General features: G+C 40.4%; 1 protein-coding gene across 6 annotated transcripts in view; it reads left to right on the top strand.

Annotated features, from left to right (window-relative positions):
* Window positions 1-18,700, top strand: part of NFX1 (nuclear transcription factor, X-box binding 1) — a 60,768-nt gene that overhangs the window by 15,154 nt on the left and 26,914 nt on the right. For all 6 annotated transcript variants that reach the window (XR_010323076.1, XM_064291804.1, XM_064291803.1 and 3 more), the window contains exons 5-10: window positions 653-758; window positions 4,030-4,101; window positions 9,485-9,624; window positions 13,284-13,383; window positions 13,470-13,687; window positions 15,918-16,015. Coding sequence is in view for 5 of the 6 variants with exons in the window: in XM_064291804.1 (XP_064147874.1) it covers window positions 653-758; window positions 4,030-4,101; window positions 9,485-9,624; window positions 13,284-13,383; window positions 13,470-13,687; window positions 15,918-16,015 (734 nt within the window). In the remaining variant the exon portion in view is untranslated. The remainder of the gene's footprint in view (window positions 1-652; window positions 759-4,029; window positions 4,102-9,484; window positions 9,625-13,283; window positions 13,384-13,469; window positions 13,688-15,917; window positions 16,016-18,700) is intronic.

Below are 18,700 nucleotides of genomic sequence, written 5' to 3'. Positions count from 1 at the left end.
TTGGGTGATCAAGTAGAATGTGGAAAATAAAAGAGGAGTCAGGGATGACTCTTAGTTATTTAGTTTGTGTGACTGACAATGATGTTGTCACTGACAGAATAGGGAATTGCTTAAGAGGAAGGGTGTGTAAGAGGGAAGATGCTAACTTTGGCTGTAAATGTAGTCAGCTTGAGGTGGTTCAGAAACCCCAAGCAAGATATTCAGAAGATGCCCCCACCATTCAGGAAGTTTATGACCTTCCATCACCCATTGTCACTATTTCTTTTCCCCTTGCTCTCCTCCCTTATTCCCTCTTTCTGATCCCTCCAGCAGATATTCTCACATCAATCCAGGAGCCCAGTACAGAAGGCTTATCTTGTAGACTTTTTACCTTACATTAAATGTGTCCTTTAGTCAAAGTGGCATTTTCATGAGTAAAAATGACTAAAAAAAATCTTTCACAGGTAATCCAGAATTTAAAATTTATCATACTCAGTGAAGCTTTTGATGAGTAGCATTCCGTTCATCTTTTATTTTAGGATGTGGGATAATGTGTTAACTCATGAAAACCATACTGAAGTTTCATGCTGTCTAGCTATACTGTACTGTTTCATTAAAGTCAAGGATGCGGTTGAAGTTTGTACCATTGACTCTCTGATCTGATGTGTTTTAGGGAAGGTAAAGAATCCTGAATGGAGCAGAAATGAAATTCCACATAGTTGTGGCGAGGTTTGTAGAAAGAAACAGCCTGGCCAGGACTGCCCACATTCCTGTAACCTGTAAGTTGGAATGCTAGACTCTTGGGGATTCCTGGTTAGCATGTAACAGGACGGGGTAAAGGGTACCATTTACTGAGTACCTGCTCTGTACCAGGCACTCTGCATAAGTTAACTCATTGAATCCTTAAAACAGTGAATCCGCTTTACAGATGAGGCTCAGAAGGGCCCAGCATCTTGCTCAAGGTCACAGTGTTAGGACATGTTGGAGCTGGGATTTCCAAAGCCATTACTTCTCCCACTATATACATGGCTTCTAAGAAGAAATGAGACTCAGATATTTTATCCCACAGTAATATCTGGGTTCAGGAGGATGTATTGAACAGGCTTCTGCCTGGGAAATAGCAGTTTTCTAGGGCCCTGATAGGCATTGTTTTTAGGATGTGTGTAATTAGCTTTAGAGTGTGTTCAGTCAGCTTCCAAATAAGAGAAATATGCAATAATAGAGAAACAGTTGATCAGTTACAAATAACAGATTTCTACAGGCTTTGACCACAGACTGAGTTTAATTTCTGGATTTGAGTCGCGTAATAGTTATGTGACCTTAGACAACTTACTTCTCTATGCCTCAGTTTTTGCCTTTGTAAAATAAAAGTGATGTAAGTATAATAATACCTGATAGGATTCTATGAATATTAAATGACTTAATGCACCTAAGAGGCTTGGTATAGGGCCTGGCACATGGTAAGTGGTCAATGGTAACTGTTGTTTTTATTACCCAAATTTAAGAGTAAAACAGACATCAGTGTTGTCTTGGTGCTTCTACCAAGGCTTTGAATCAGTCCTCCCCAGTTCAGTCATGGCTGAGGAAGGAAAATTGGAACAAACCCAAATTTTTAAAATTTGGGTGAACCAGAACAATAACTGGATCAGGAATAATTATGGATCCAATTCCTGCTGGAAACCTAATCTCCCTCTTACCAAACAAGGGCAGCATATGCTTTGCACAGCAACTAAATCTCTTGCCTATGCGATTTTGAGCAGAGTCAGAAACAGCAGTGCCCCGTGGCCAACCACTCCACTTTTAATGTGTGTCACCCTCCACAACCCCAATAATCCAGTCTCATGCATCAGGCTCCTGAAAGGGCTCGATATGCCTGTTCTGAGTCTCCCATTCCAGGCCTTCAACCCAAAATTTGTAAAAATTCACCCATAGTGTAAAAATTTGGGTCTATTCTGGTTTTTCTTCATTGGCCATGACTAAACTGGTTCAAAGCCCTGTCTTCTACTGCACGGAGCAGAGGTAAATGTTGGAGGCCTGGGGATCAAGGTGTGATGGTAGTGGTGCTGCGGAATTGTTGAGGCGACAAAGCTGTTTCAGACTGGGCTAAACAGCATGGTCAGTGATATGCTGGGCAGTCAATCCCTCATCTCCCCTTGACTGTTTGCGTAGGTCCTTCATCAGAAACCAGGACTGTTTACTTAAACTACTCCTTCCTTTAGTTGGCATTTAAAGTAAATTCGGTAATGATAAATCAGCCTTCTGCATGGGCTATATTTCCAGAGCTTTCGGCGGAGATGGACCCCTGATTACCATGGAACATCAAAAGTCTTGCATCAAATGTGATGCCTATCGTGTGGTTAATACCATGTCTGAAGGGAAAAGAGGCCTAAAAGCTGCTCTTTGGTGGCTCTGGAAATCCTGCGCTTGACTTAAAAACTGCCTTTTTACTCCCATCAGAACCCTAGAGACTGCTGAACCCAATAGCACCTTTCTGGTCTGCAGCATGTTTGAAGTTTTGGGTTCCTCTCGTTTATCTTTATCAGGACTCAGAAGCCATAGTTGACACCTCTCCCTGTCTAATTTGGGTTGTACCCATAGGTTATAACATTCTCCAGAGCAGTAGTTCTCAACCCTGGCTGCATATTAAATTGAAATCACTTAAGGAACATTTGAAGACACTAGTGTCCAATCTCTGCCTAAGAGCAATTGAGTCAGAGCCTCTGGAGATGGAGTCTGAGCGGCTGTAGTTTGAAAATCTCCCCAGTGTGAGAACCACTGCTCTAAAGGTTAAGAAAACCTGAGATTGAGTCCAGACCTCCAGAAATTTGAAACAACCTGGAGTCACCCACACCCGAACAGCAATTTAACTGTCTAAAATTATTTTAAATATGCGACCATGAAAATTATTTCACCTAAAAGGATTGAGGCATACCATATAAAATATAACTTAGATAATGATACTCATGTTTAAAGAAACCTGCTTAACTTATATCTCCTATGGGTACGGTCTGTCAAAATGGGTCACCTTAGAAGGCTAGAAGTTTGGTCCTGGGTTGTTTTCAGTGTTTAGAGCATATTTGAGATGGTTATTTGAGACTTATCCCAGATGGTTTAGGAGTCACTTGGAAAACCCAGCCAGGCCACCTTATAGGTACACCTGGTTTTTACACCAAATCCTGTTACCTACCTGATTAATCAGAAGTGGCTCCGATTGGCTTTTAATTCCCAAAGGATTGGTTTACCACCAGTTAAAATGCTCCCCCTGCGCAAGAAAAAGTTGTTATATAAGTTCCCAAAAAGTCCTAAGTGGTGTTTCTGAACCAGTATGTGATTTACCAAAGTATCTGCATTGAAGAGAACAGTGCTTATTTGTATATACAAGTTCAGTTTTGTGCTTTTTTCTGTCAGTATCATTACTGTAACATAACCTAGCTCCTCTAAAAAGCATTCTATTCAGCAGTCTAATTCTGGTACTGTAACATACCTAAGCACAATTCTTTTCATGAGCCTCATTTCCCTTTGTTCTTTCCCTGTGTTATTTGCCAGCGTGCTTACTGTCATGTCAACCTTCATTTCACTGTTCCCATGTTATCACATCACCTGGTTATTACTTTACTAGCTGATGAGAAGATATCTATACTTTTCATAGACCTTGTAGATTTGAGCTCTTTGCTCAGTGTGTGATCTTCTAAAGGATTTCATTGGCCATCCTCCCATTCACCTGAGTGGCAAGCTATTTTTGTCCCCACACACTGCTATAAAAGGGCTGAGGCCATATTTGAAAATGTCATCTTTGTCAGACCTGATTGAAACCATCATTTTGACTTGTTTCTGGTTAAATTTTCTAATATAATAATTCTGTCAGTTACTTCTGTAGAAAAACATTGTTATTATCTCTGTTTAAACAGTTCAATCAACTTTAGACAAATACAAAAATATTTCATAGCAAATTTATTTGTTGTCATATGCATAGTAGCACCCAGTTGGGACAGCTTTGCTCAGGTTTGAATACATGGGTGTGCCTTACTCATTGAAGCCTTTCTTTTTCAGACTTTGCCATCCTGGACCTTGCCCACCCTGCCCTGCCTTTATGACTAAAACATGTGAATGTGGGCGGACCAGGTAAGTTAGAAGTGCACCCCAGAGAAGACTGCAGTTTTCACATTGATGACTTACTTGTGAATTTATAGAGTAAGAGAGTTATTGTGGTTATGGTGGTGGTAGTGGTCTGACTCATAGCGACCCTACAGGACAGAGTAGAACTGCCCTATAGGATTTCCTAGGTTGTAATCTTTATGGGAACAGATCGCCAGGTCCTTTCTCCTGTGGAGCCTCTGGTGGGTTCAAACCACCAACCTTTTGGTTAGCAACCCCGTGCTTAACCACTGTGCCACTAGGGCTCCTTAAAAGATTAGTTGTTGTGTGCTGTCAAGTCGATTCTGACTCATAGGACCCTATAGGACAGAGAAGAACTGCCCCATAGGGTTTCCAAGGCTGCAGTCTTTGCAGAAGCAGATTGCCACATCTTTCTCCTGTAGAGCAGCTGGTAGGTTTGAACCACCAACCTTTCAGTTAGCAACCCAGTGCTTAACCACTGTGCCACCAGGGCTCCTTAAAAGATTAGCAGGTAGCTATAAATAAATGGTAGACATAAATAGTACTTTTCTGTGAACAGTAGTTTCCTGTGCTGCCACTGGGGCTGTTTTACAATCTTATATGTGATTAAGAAGGTGTATGCCCAATGAGATTACCTATTTCAGGTAATATGCCAAGGCGACAGGTTCTGTCACTCTAAAACCCATTACTGTAGAGTCGATTCCAACTCAGAGCGACCCTGTAGAACAGGGTAGATAGAGTTTCCAGGGAGCAGCTGGTGGATTCAAACTGCCAACCTTTTGGTTAGCAGCCTGTGGTCTTCACCACTGTGCCACCAGGGCTCCTATGTCACTCTAGTGGGTGACAAAACCAGAAATTGAACCCAGGCTTGCTAAGGTCCAGTAAACAGGGACCGTTCACCTGTGCTCAGGGCAGTACCTGGCATCTATGAGGTTATCAGTATTGTTGAGTGAAAGAATAAATGACTCCTGCAAAAATGACAGTGAGCAAAAAAACAGAAAACAAACGCTAATGCAGTTGTGGGGGGATTGAAACTCTTTTTACGTTGCTGATGGGAGAGTGAAATGGTACGACCAGTATGGAAAACAGCATGGCGCTTCCTCAAAAAGCTAAAAATAGAAATACCTTATGATCCCTCAATCCGACTACTAGGCAATGAGACAAATAGATGTATGCACACCCATGTTCATTGCAGCATTATTCATACTAGCAGAAAGATGGAAACAACTTAAGTGTCCATCAACAGATGAATGGATAAACAAATTGTGGTACATACATACGATGGAATACTGCACAACTGTAAAGAATGATGAGGAGTCTGTGAAACGTCTTACAACATGGACAAATCTGGAGGACATTATGCTGAGTAAAATAAGTTAGTCACAAAAGGACAAATATTGAATGGTCTCACTTTTATAAAAACTCAAGAATAGGTAGCACACAGAAAGCAAAGTTCTTTGATGGTTACCAGGGATGGGAGGGAGAAGGAATCACTTTCTAGATAGTAGACACTTGTTATTTTTGGTGATGGGAAAGGCAATACCCAATATGGGTGGAGTCTGTACAACTTGTCCAAGATAAAGAAAGACACTAAGAAGTACAGAGGAATAAGGGACACTTTCAGTAAGCGCTATAATATATAATTTTGCAACTACAATAATAACGAAAAAAATATGTGTATGGTTACATAGGTAGACATACATGTATATATACATATGTATGTATAGGAAGGCACATGTGAGTATACAGGTGTGCATGTATATGTATATACATATGGAGCCCTAGTAGCATAGAGGTTAAAGCTCTTGGCTGCCAACTGAAGGTACGGCAGTTCAAACCCACCAGCCATTCCTCAGAAGAAAGATACGGCAGTCTGCTTCTGGAAAGATTATTGTTACTGTTGTTGTGTGCCATCGAGTCGATTCTAATTCATAGTGACCCTATAGGACAGAGTGAAACTGCCCCATAGGGTTTCCAAGGAGCAACCAGTGGATTTGAACTGCTGACCTTTTGATTAGCATCCTGATCTCTTAACCACTTCACCACCAGTGCTTCAAAGATTACAGCCTTGGAAACCCTATGGGACAGTTTTGTTCTGTCCTATAGCGTTGCTATGAGTCAAATCATCTCAACAACAACAGGGTTGGTTTGGTTTGATTTTTATGTATAGATACAACAGTCAAGAAATCAAATGACATTGCATCGAGCAAATCTGCTGCAAATGATCCCTTGAAAATGTTGAAAAGCAAAATTGTCACTTTAGGGACTAAGGTGCACCTGACCCAAACTATGGTGTTTTCAGTCGCCTCATATGCATGCAAAAGCTGGACAGTGAATAAGGAAAATTGAAGAAGAATCAATGCCTTTGAATTATGGTGTTGGTGAAGAATCTTGAATATACCATGGACTGCTAGAAGAACGAATAAATCTGTCTTGGAAGAAGTACAGCCAGAATGCTCATTTGAAACGAGGATGGTGAGACTTTGTCTCACATACTTTAGACATGTTATCAGGAGGGACCAGTCCCTGGAAAAGAACATCACACTTGATAAAGTAGAGTGTCAGTGAAAAAGAAGAAGACCCTCAATGAGATGGATTGACACAGTGACTGCAACAGTGGGCTGAAACATAGCAATGATTGTGAGGATAGCACAAGATCGGGGAGTGTTTTGTTCTGTTGTTCATAGCGTTGCTATGAGTTGGACCCAACATGACAGCACTTAACCACAACATGTAATAAACCACATAGAGGGCACAGTTATGGATACTTTGTAGACATAACCAAACACCTCACAGAATTGTTTTACTGGGTTTGAAGGCTTGGGGCCATAGTCTCAGGGGACAACTCGGTCAATTGGCGTGACATAGTTCATAAAGATAATATTCTACATCCTAGTTTGGTAAGTAGTGTCTGGAGCCTTAAAAGCTTGCGAGTGGCCATCTAAGATACAACTACTGGTCTCTACTCATCTGGAGCAAAAGAGAATGAAGGAAACCAAAGACTCAAAGAAGAAAATAGTCCACAGGACTGATAGTCCACATGAACTATGGCCTTATCTAGCCTGAGACCAGAAGAACTAACGGTTCTGACCAAGGACACAGTATAAGGTCCTGGATAGAAAGGGATAAAAATGTAGAACAAAACTCACATTCCTAAAAAAGGCCACACTTACTGGACCAATGGAGACCAGAGGAACACCTGAGACTATCACCCTAAGATACCCGTTAAACTTGGAACCGAAGCCACTCCTGATGGTCACCTTTTATCCAAGTAATAGATTGGCTTATAAAATAACCAATATCACCCTTGAATACTGTACTCCCTTAAATAATTAACTATATGAGACCAAACAGTCAACATTTACCCTAAAACAAAGATGAGAGGCAGGGACAGGGAAGCTAGATTAATGGAAACAGAACAAAAAGAATGGAAATAATGAGAATGTTGGCACATTGTGGAAAATGTAACCAGTGTCACAGAACAAGTTGTATAAAAATTGTTAAATGGGTACCTAGTTTGCTATGTAAACTTTTTCTTTCCATTCTAAGTTCTCTTGCATCACCAGTGCAAGGATCACTGATAGCTGTGAGGTGCTTCTGAGCCCTAATAATGTCTTCATGTGATTTCTGAACCACCAGAGGAGATAGAATTGTGCCCATTTTCAGAGTAATGAAGATACTTCACTGTGTTCACTTATAATTTACTGGACTTGTGGCCTGAGGGTCACACGTAGGGGCTCTGGGTCAGAAAAACCAGGATTTGATCTAGGCTCTGCCAACTGGTTGTTGACCCTGGGAAAGTTGCTCAGTCTCTCTGAGCTTCACTTTCCTTCTCATAAAGTAGAAGTAATAGTGTCTACCTCAGGGGATTGATGTTAGCCATGGTGCTAGGCATAATGGAGCACAACCATTATAGCAGTGTTAGCCGTTTCGCCAAGTACGGAAAAATGGTCATCTGTGTATATATAGGAAACCCTGGTGGCGTAGTGATTAAGTGCTACAGCTGCTAACCAAAAGGTTGGCAGTTCGAATCCACCAGCGCTCCTTGGAAACTCTATGGGGCAGTTCTACTCTGTCCTATAGGGTCGCTATGAGTCAGAATCTACTCGATGGTAGCGGGTTTGGTTTTTTTTTTTTTTTTAAGGTATATATAACAGTGGCTTTTAAAAACAAAATAATGTAGTTGGGGTGTGGGTATGGGGTAGAATCACATTCTTCTCACAGGAGAGGATACTTCAAGCTCTAAGTCATGAACCTAAAAAGAGACCTGAAGACAATTATCTCAAAGCACTGGCCTTGTATCTTTCTCTAACCAATAAATCAGTCAAATCAGAATGCTGTCAGAAGAAAACCCAGAATGATTTCCCCACCCTCAAGTCAAAGTCACATACAGTTTGTTCTAAGTCTTATAGCTGTACAAAATGCCAGTGTGCCGGGTCCCAGGAAAATACCATTGTGCTTTTAGTCTGGGTATGTACGTTATGGAAACCCTGGTGGCATAGTGGTTAAGTGCTACGGCTGCTAACCAAAGGGTTAGCAGTTCGAATCCGCCAGGTGCTCCTTAGAAACTCTGTGGGGCAGTTCTACTCTGTCCTATAGGGTCACTATGAGTCAGAATCGACTCGATGGGACTGGGTTTGGTTTTGGGTTTTAGGTATGTTATGGTCACCAACCACATCACTCCAGTCTGTTGGACACTGTGGGAGCTCAAGGCAGAGCTATGATTTGAACCCAAATCTCCTGACCGCCCCCCATCCCAGGGCACTTTACACTCTTGCATATTGTTTAATGAAAACTCAGAGATGAAATCACATACAACGAATACTTAGGAATAGTCTTTTTTTTTTTTTTTTAGTTTTTATTGTGCTTTAAGTGCAAGTTTACAAATCAAGTCAGCCTCTCACACAAAAACATATATATCTTGCTACATACTCACAATTGCTCTCCCCTTATGAGACAGCCCACTCCCTCCCTCCACTCTCTCTTTTCATGTCCAGTTCGCGAGCTTCTAACCCCCTCTACCCTCTCATCTCCCCTCCAGGCAGGAGATGCCAACATAGTCTCCAGTGTCCACCTAATCCAGGAAGCTCACTCCTCATAGTATTTTATTCTTTACTGCTCCATAAATAGAGGAGAGAGAAAGGCAGGATGAGAAATAAGGAAAGCAAAGGAGGTGAAAAAATGGGGAATTGGAGAGTAGTTGAGGAAATAAGGATTAGAGGAGGGAAATATAGGAAAAGTAGGGGAAATGGGATAGAGAAAGATTTAGTAGGTTCTGGGTCTTTTTTTTAGGTTTAGCAGGTTTTGAGGGGAGGGTTTAAGCTTCAGTATTAGTTTAACTGTCAAACAGGAACTTTTAAACTAATGTGTCCATCTACTGTCTTTACAGGCACACAGTTCGCTGTGGTCAGGCCATCTCTGTTCACTGTTCCAACCCATGTGGGAATGTTTTGAATTGTGGTCAGCACCACTGTGCTGAACTGTGCCACGGGGGTCAGTGCCAGCCTTGCCGGATCATACTGAATCAGGGTAAGTGTGGGCACACCAGCTAATAATGTTCATATACTTTTATTTATAGTTATCTTGATGCGTGTGAATTTATCTCAGACATATAGTCACAATAGTTTTTTTAGCTGTAATACCTTGGGCAGAAAGAGCTAGAGATACATTAATGCTTACATGGTTTTCATCATTTTAGTCACATAATACCAGTATAAGTCATTGTCATGTATAATTTGGACAATAGATTAAAAATTTTGTTTAAAAGTAACGGCTTGAAAAGGACCTAGAAAGGCCAAAATAATCTTGAAAAAGAAAAACAAAGTTGAAAGACATAAGCTACCTGATTTCAAGATTTAGAAAGCTATAGTAATTGTGACAGTGTGGTTATTGGTGTAAAGATAGCTAATAGATCAATCAAAGAGAATAGAGTCCAGAAATAGGTGTGTGTGTGTGTGCACGCGTGTGTACAGTCAATTGATTTCAACCAAGGTGCTAAATTAATTCAATGGAGAAAGGAAAGTCTTTTTTACAAATATTGCTAGAACAAACTGCTCATTCCAGGCTGAAGTGGGATATTCTTCTATTCAAGCTCCTGTCTTTGACAGACACCTCAAGATAACGTCAATTTTCTGCCCAGTTGATTGTTCATTATGTCATATAGATCCGTATTTAACAAGAAGTGTAGAAAAACTACACTCCAGGCACTTGTCAAGCTTATAAATCAGTCACAAACCAGTGCCACACTATGGTTCTCAGAATCTCAGCTAGGAGAATAGTGTTTAGAGAGGACAGCTTGAAGTGTTTATAGTCCATGTATCCATCTCCCTAGCCCCTCCCTTCTGCTTTTGCAACTGTTTCTTGATCAGCAGGGATCCTGGGCTACTATGTGTTGGTGCCTTACAGAGTTTTATTTTATTAAATTTCCTTTTGGTGTGATGCTCATCTGTACTGGCACTTAAATAAGGAACAGCTATATGAAATGTTTTGTGGTATACACTAAGGATTTTATATAAGGAACTGTGCTGTTTATTACATAATGTTCTTTTTTAGTTTTGGTTGGGAGAAATTTCTGCCTGGTCTTAGTTCTAAGAATAGTTGTTTTTCCTCAAAGACCATTAATCTCTTTTTATCATGGGAACCCTGTAAAACTGACTTAATGTTTGTCTCTATAGTATGTATTTTTTAGCTGTGGTTCATTCTCTAGCCCTACCATTGTTTTTCTTTTCACATCTTTAAATTTATGTTCTCTTGGGTTTCCCTATGGGCTGCCTCATGAGAATTTTGAGATAAGGTAGGAGTTAAGTATATTTGGCAGTTAGGTCTTAGCAGAGGAAGAGTCTTCTTGATCTGGGCCACTTTTAACTCATGGTTCATATTGGGCTTTTTCTTAGCTAAATCACCCAAAACTTTTACATGGATCTCATAGGTCTCAGTCTCGTCCTTCTTGTTTTTGTGTAGTTCATTTTTCAAACCAAGTCGTAAGATTTTTCGTTTGTCCACATTAAATATCTAGCAAAGTGTTTTGCCCATGTGCATAGTCTATTTATTGTCTCAAAGTATAATTCTTTTAGAACCCCATTCAGCCCTATCTGCAGATTTAATAAGCATGCCTTCTGGGTCCTCGTTCACACATTGATAAAAGTGCTGAACGGGTTAAGACTGGCAATAGAGACCTTCCTGCTTTGGTTCCTTAATATCCTTCAATCATCTGTGAGTCTACCTAACTTACCTGCCTAGCTCATATTTCTGTCTCTTGTGCCTAAGCGTAGCAGAGCTCTTTAGTATTGTACTCAGATTATTCCCGGATTGATCAGGGGCTCCATTTCGTTTTCACTGCCACAATCTTCTGGCCCTTGACCCTTCTGTTCACAGCTGTCTACTCAGTATCTCTGAAAAAAAGCCACTGTTCTGCTTGAGCAGAAACTTAGCAAAGAAGAGCCTGCTTGTAGAAGCTTCCAAGTTGCTAGGGTCTTTTTTTTAACAATTCTTTGATTTCACAAATATTGATTGCATTCCCTGCGTCTATGTTAGTTCATCCAATAAGCCTTTATTGGATGAATGAATGACTGTTAGAGCAGGGGGATGAAACTGCACGTATACTTACCAGAAGATGAGATGCGTATTTTAAAGTCTTGACCACGTCACCAATAATTTGAGGCTTTCCCTCTGCAATGTCCCAGTGAATGTTTTTGGTTCTGATCAATATAATATTTCATGAGCATTATTTCTAATGTTTTGTTAGAAGTATTCTATTTTTTTCTTATTAAATGTATGTGATTTTAAGATTATATATGTTTTTATAATGTGTTTTTCTGATATTCCTATTCTGTGCAAGTAGATATACAAATTATACTGAGAAAGAAGCATCATTAACTCTGCAGAATTTAATTCAGTTTATACCATTCTAGTCTGCGTTTATTATGTTGTTGTTGCTGCTGTGTGTTATCAAGTCAATTCTGACTCATAGCGACCCTATAGGATAGGGTATAACTGCCCCATAAGGTTTTCTAGGCTGAATTCTTTATGGGAACAGATTCCCAGGGCTTTTCTCCCACAGAGCAGCTGGTGGGTTCAAACCGCAGCTGTGCTCTTAACCATTGTGCCACCAGGGCTCCTCCATTTATTATGTAAGCCAAAAACAAACCCAATGACATCAAGTCAATTCCTACTCATAGTGATCCTATAGGACAGAGTAAAACTGCCCTATAGGGTTTCTAAGAATCAGCTGGTGGATTCAAACTGCTGACCTTTTGCTTAGCAACCAGCCTCTTAACCACTGTGCTACCAGGGAGCCACTTATTATCTAGGGCCAAGTATACTTGCATAGATAATTTTAATGAGATGAAATTTCATTATAAACTGAAAATGTAAAGTAACACTTTTCAGAAAAATTATGTAAGTTGGTGACATTTTTATCAGAAATTTGTTACGTATTGATGCATCAGAAACATAACTCCTTAAAAATAACGTTTATTGCTGACCTCAGGAAATAAAGGAACCCATTATTTTTTTAAACCATGGAAAGCCTGTAGATATTAGACTATATTTCTCTAACTAGCAACTAAGACATCACAAGTTATTGGAAATGCTTTAGTCAGTGTGAATACTCAAACGTGACTACTTCAAATTCAGCAATGGTATAATACACATTAAGGATTTTATATCATCAGGCAGATTTTTGGATTTCTTTTAGCAGCAGGAACTTTTTCCAACCATTTTATGTGAACTCCAGTATATAAAGCATCAAATCTATGTTGCTTGGGTTGAAGTGAGGGTGGGGGAACCCAGGCATCAACCAACCCCTCCACCACTACCATCAGCTTAACGTCCATTTTCTGAGAACCCCAGGGAACTTCAAGATCCAGGTTGAAAACCATGGCCTATGGACCAGATGATATTGTCTTAATTTAGGCGATTGATTCACTTTAATGCTATTCTTGTGCTGTAGAGGGTCTAAGATAGTGACAAGGGCCTAACAAGGCCTTTTTTCTTTCTTCCTATGGTAAAGCTCTTACTTAGGTGAATCTTAGACAGAGCTGCTGTATAAACCACGCTCATTTCTGCATTAGGTCTCAGCAACACTCCAGTGAATTGCATTTTGCGTTCCCTTAAAAAATGAATTGTTTTGACTATTAGAAGAACCCACACAGGTTACTGATATTTTGTTTTTGAAATTGTCTCTCAAGTATGCTACTGTGGCAGCACCCCCCGAGACGTATTATGTGGAACAGATGTAGGAAAGTCTGATGGATTTGGGGACTTTGGCTGTTTAAAGATATGTGGCAAGTAAGGTTTTACCTTTTTTCTCAATAAGAGTAAAGCTGCATTTTATGTAACAATTATGTAATAGTCTGTTGTGTTTTTTTCCACAGGGACTTGAAATGTGGGAACCATACGTGTTCTCAAGTGTGCCATCCTCAGCCCTGCCAGCTGTGCCCACGGCTCCCCCAGCTGGTGCGCTGTTGCCCTTGTGGCCAAACTCCTCTCAGCCAATTGCTAGAACATGGAAGTAGTGGTCGGAAAACGTGCATGGATCCTGTCCCCTCATGTGGGAAAGTGTGTGGCAAGCCACTGCCTTGTGGTTCCTTAGGTAGCTATTGGCCTAAAGTTGGCTTTATAAGTACTAATGTAAATCTTTGGCAGTAATGATTACTTAAAAGTGTTAAAATAGCAGTACAATATCAGGCTTATCTAAATATTATGGTCAGATTTGTTTAGGTGTTTTTTTTCTTTCCTCTTCAGAATGTACTTGTGAAAATGCACATTTGCTCAGGTGATCTCTCTTACTTGGGTGTTTGATTGCCAACCCTAGGCAGCTGTGGTGAGACGCTGTTCCACGGGGAGCTCTGATGTCTCCACACAGTACAAATTCCATGTATCCTCTTATTAATCCAGGGTTCAACAAGTATTTAAAAGCATTTTCGTATAATAGGAACATGCTAAAATAACTGTGAGTGAGACGTTTAAGGATTAAAATGCTAGGTGCAGTAAAACTTCAACCGTTTGAACCACTCAAGGAATATCATTATAGCTAAGTTTTCCATCTATCTGAGAATAACACTTCTTATGCATCGTCTTATGTGGATATTTTTCTAAAATTTACATTTTCTTATTTCCTTAAACAGTAATTACTGAGGATAATTTCTTTCCCATTGTAAACTCAATCATTTTCATGAACCTCAGTTACTACGTTATACTGAATACAGAATGCCCTTGGGGCCTGCTGAGGTAGCTCAGGCTGTTTGCCCCATACTGCTGTGCAATTTGAATTATTTCATTTGCTTATTAAATCTTGTTGTTTACTATCAATGCTTTTAGCATACTTGTGTGCCCACCTTTAATGACTCCCCCTTACTTCTTCTGATTTGTAGCTTCCTGGTTACTTGGATATGGAAACCAGAGAAAGTCTGTTGCAGTCAGCTCTACACAAAGTGATAGTCTGAGTTTCTACCTAGGACTTGCTGAGGCAGTCCTTGGGGAATGTATGTGTGCAGTTGTGTAATGACTTAATACCATCTCTTCTGAAAGAGTGCTCAAACGCTGTGTGTTCCGGACGATGAGATTATTGGACAATTGAGTCAGAATAAGAGAGGTGTTCCCATAACCATACACACCTCTTAGGTAAAGCTAGAATTTTTAGTTTTGGTTTCCATTTTTATTGAAAAGAGAGATTCCACATTTCTCCCAGGTACCAACAGGAGCTAGTAGAAGGAGGCTACCGAATCCTTTTTCTCAGTTTGACTTTAAATTATGTATAAAGGAAAAATCCTCTTTTCTCATATTTTAATATATGTTGTAGTTGGGTTAGGAAAACCATTAGTTCTCTGTGGCTGCTGTGGAAAAGTATCTGCATATAAACCCTGTGAAACAGAGGGCAAATTCTTCTAAATCAAGGAGGATAGTAAAGTTCTTCCCCTTTCAAGAAGCACTTAGTCAGCTTTATAAGAATTTAGTATATAATGACTAGAAATCCTACCTAATGCTAAAGTATCTTGTTGACAATGAGAGAAAGAGGAAATATGAAATGAATAATACAAGGAGACTTGAGCAAGAGGAAGGCAGGAATTGTTAGTATGAACAGGCCTTGGGGTGGGACGAGGCCAGCTCAAGGGATTAGAGGGTAACCATAAAGGTATAAAACCTCAGCAGATTTTTCAACATGGAAAACTTTAAGGAACTAAGCTGAATTGGAAGGAGAAACTCAAAGACAAGCCCATGACTAATGCTAACAATGAGTCAGTTTTGTTCAGCCCTGGTTTATCTGTAGATTTGTTTAGGTTCTTCTGGTATCTCAACCAGTAGGAAATTTCCATCACAGAGATACAGCCTTCAGTACAGGAGAATACAGATGGAATTTTACTTCTGGAATGGTAGCATGAGGTGCTCTGTGGACTGAGATTATGGATCATGGCTTCTCATTATTGCTAATCCCCAGATGGTTTTCAGAGTCAAGAATACTTCAGCAAATTCATCTATAGCTACAATTTTTAGGAGATGCAATTCTAACCCGGAGTCTTGTGGACTAAATAATATGGTGAAAAAAAGGGTTAGAAGATAAGTTCCTTTCTTTAGGCAAAGCACCATGCACTCCAGAGCACATTCCAGTGCCTTATGCTGGGCCCTGCGCTTGTGGGAAAAGGCCCAGCCTACTGGATGAAGGGAAGATAGGGGAAGAGCCGTTGACTACGTCCTTCTTCTCTCATCTGATTCTGGAGTTGCATGGAGTAGAGGTGAAAGACGAGTGTGGCTTAGTGAACTTGGGAGTCTGAAAATGAGTAGTTGGCAATTTTCATTCCCAGCTCTTTTCATTTTTATTGAAGATTTCATTCATACCTGTGAAAAGCTCTGCCATGAAGGAGACTGTGGACCTTGCTCTCGCACATCAGTTATTTCCTGCAGATGCTGTTTCAGAACAAAGGTAAATCCTAAACAATGCCAGAGTTGTCACCACCTATGCCTTTTAAATCGGTGATTATGGGAGAGGAGGAATCGCTTACTTTGTAGGATGGTTAAGATAGTTTCTCAGTGTATTTTCTTTGAAAAAGATAACCTCGATGTTATTATTGTAACACTATGAGTGATAGGTTCAATCCCCCTAGTGTATACTGGGAAACCCTGATGGCATAGCGGTTAAGAGTTCAGCTGTTAACCAAAAAGTCAGCAGTTCAAATCCACCAGATGGTCCTTGGAAACCCTGTGGGGCTGCTCTGCTCTGACCTATGGGGTCGCCATGAGTTGGAATCAACTCGACAGCATTAGGTAGTGTATACCGATACCTATTATGGGCCAGTTGTAGGACAGGTTTTGGGGGTGCGGCATTCAAGCCTCAGAGGCCAACAGTGGGGATAAGGCAGGTACTGCCCTTTCCTGTGTGTTCAGCTAGAAGAGGCAGGAAGCCTTCCTGTGGAGGTCTTTGGGTGATACAGCTTATGGAACATGCTGGTTGTTGATCTGTCCTGCTGTCTGACCTCCTTCTGGTCATTTCAGACAATGTTGGCACCTGTCCCAGCAGAGCACAGGCCAGGGTGGAGATGGAATTTTGAGCAGTTGGTTTTCTTTGTTAAAATCTGATGAAAACCTCAGTGGGGAGGGGGAGGGGCGTGGGAAGGAATTGTAAATACAAGGACTAAGAAGGATTAGCATATACTAAAGTTTCCTTCAGCCTCTCTCTATCTGTACTTTGGAGGCTTTTCTTTTATGTTGGAAAAAAGTGAAATTGAGATAAACAAATGACAAGAAGAGACCCCTCTAAACATAGGCAGGGTTGGGAGCTAAGGAAGTCCCTGCAGGTGGGACATGGGGAGATGTGCTCCTGGGCCTGGGTCAGGACTTGAAGTGTCCTTTCCCTGCCTGCTTCATCCCATATAGTGGTTAAGTCTGGGAAAATGCAGGCCAAGGTCTGGGCAGCAGCTGACTTGCATATTATTCTGAGGATATAGTCCATAAGTTGGCAGCTAGCTTAATAGGTAAGCTTCAGAGTAGAAGAAAAAAAAGTAAAATTAATGCAATTTGCATGTGACAAAAGTTGTATGAGAATGTGTGGGTTTTTCTAAAAGAAACCACAGTATACACAGACTAGTAGAGATGTCTAAATGTCAGGCACAGGACCACTTTGTGCTTTGTAAATACCAGACTGAAGAGTGTGACTTAGTAATCACAAGTTTATTAATGCCCAGAGGTGCTCCTGATAGCCCTTTGTCACCAAGTACGGGTGGGACCTATATGATGCAAATGGATGCTGTCAGTTTGCTTCTTTCTACTGAAGAATCCTTTTCTTTATCTCTGTGCTTCCTTGCTGCTCACTTGCTCTTAGTCCTCATCCTCTACTGGTAGACCCCAGGGTAGTGAGTGTATTCTGGAAATGCTATGTGCAAATTGAATTTTTGCAAATGGAAGTCTTATTCTAAAATTACTAAAGGAGCTTACTATAAATATCAATTTTTACTGAGAAGGAATGTCTTATCATTTTAGCAGTTTCTGATCTTTTGACAAAGTAAAAAATCTCTTCAAAAAGCTAATAATCATCACTTTGTTGTTTAGCCAGATTTTTCATGAATATGGATTTTTCATGAAATATCTTTTGTTATGGAATGGGCTTGTCTACAAAAGTGAGTTTTCTAGATAAAACTTATTTCTTGAACTTCAAAGGTTTTATTTTAATCACTTTGGTGGGAGTCTTTGAGAAATGTATGCTGTATCTTACTACCTCCTCAACGAAGAATATTGTTTTTATTAGTAATTCATGTTTATGGTGAGATTTATGAGAGCTCTGTCTCTCCCCACTCCAGCATATCCGCTCTTCCATACATGTCAGTGTTTGCATTGCCTGGCCCACTCACTCAGGCACTCTCATGAGTCACTTTTGCTTTATAGCTGTGGAGAATGTATGGGGAAATCTTTCATATCATTGATCTCATCCAACTCGTTAATTTATCTAAAATGGATATTTTCTGGCCAAGAAGTTTTACTTTCTTAAACCTCTTCACTTCTGTTGTCAACTCTAGTATCTGGATTTTTCCCCCTCATGGCCATTTTTACTAAGAAGAAATGTCTTTATTGTTTTACAAGTTTCTGTGTCCGTAGCAATTTGTAGGCATCGTCAAAGCCAAATTCAGATGTGGATGCTGGAGAGCCAGCCAGGCTTACTGTCTCCTAAGTGACCAACTCACTCTCCACACACCAGCCTTGCAACACATATTATTTGGATCATGCCTGAGCAAAATTACACATGACAGAACTTTGGGGCCATTCATACATAATTAAATTGTGAATGCTGTCTTCCACTTTTGCTGCAGTTCAACAGTGTAGTCAGAGGCTCTTGAGTGTGTAAAGCTGTTTGCCCCTGCAGGGAATGGTACCAAATTGTTACATATTTTCAATTCTTACATCTGCTCTTAAGGGCTTTTTCTTGTCAGACAGTTGTGTACCTCTAACAGCCCCTCTTCCATTCAGATTTTACAATTCCTAACCTGTTGTGAATTTGGAGACCAGACCACAAAGATTGTTAGAATTACATTTACACAAAAAGCCAGTAAGCCTGGGACCCTGTTGTGAGTAAAGCACATTAATACAAGGACTGGGCTAACCTAGCTCCAGTTACGTG

This window comes from Loxodonta africana, chromosome 9 (assembly GCF_030014295.1).
Source record: "Loxodonta africana isolate mLoxAfr1 chromosome 9, mLoxAfr1.hap2, whole genome shotgun sequence".
NCBI lineage: Eukaryota > Metazoa > Chordata > Mammalia > Proboscidea > Elephantidae > Loxodonta > Loxodonta africana.
This window is presented reverse-complemented; position numbering and strand designations above follow the sequence as displayed.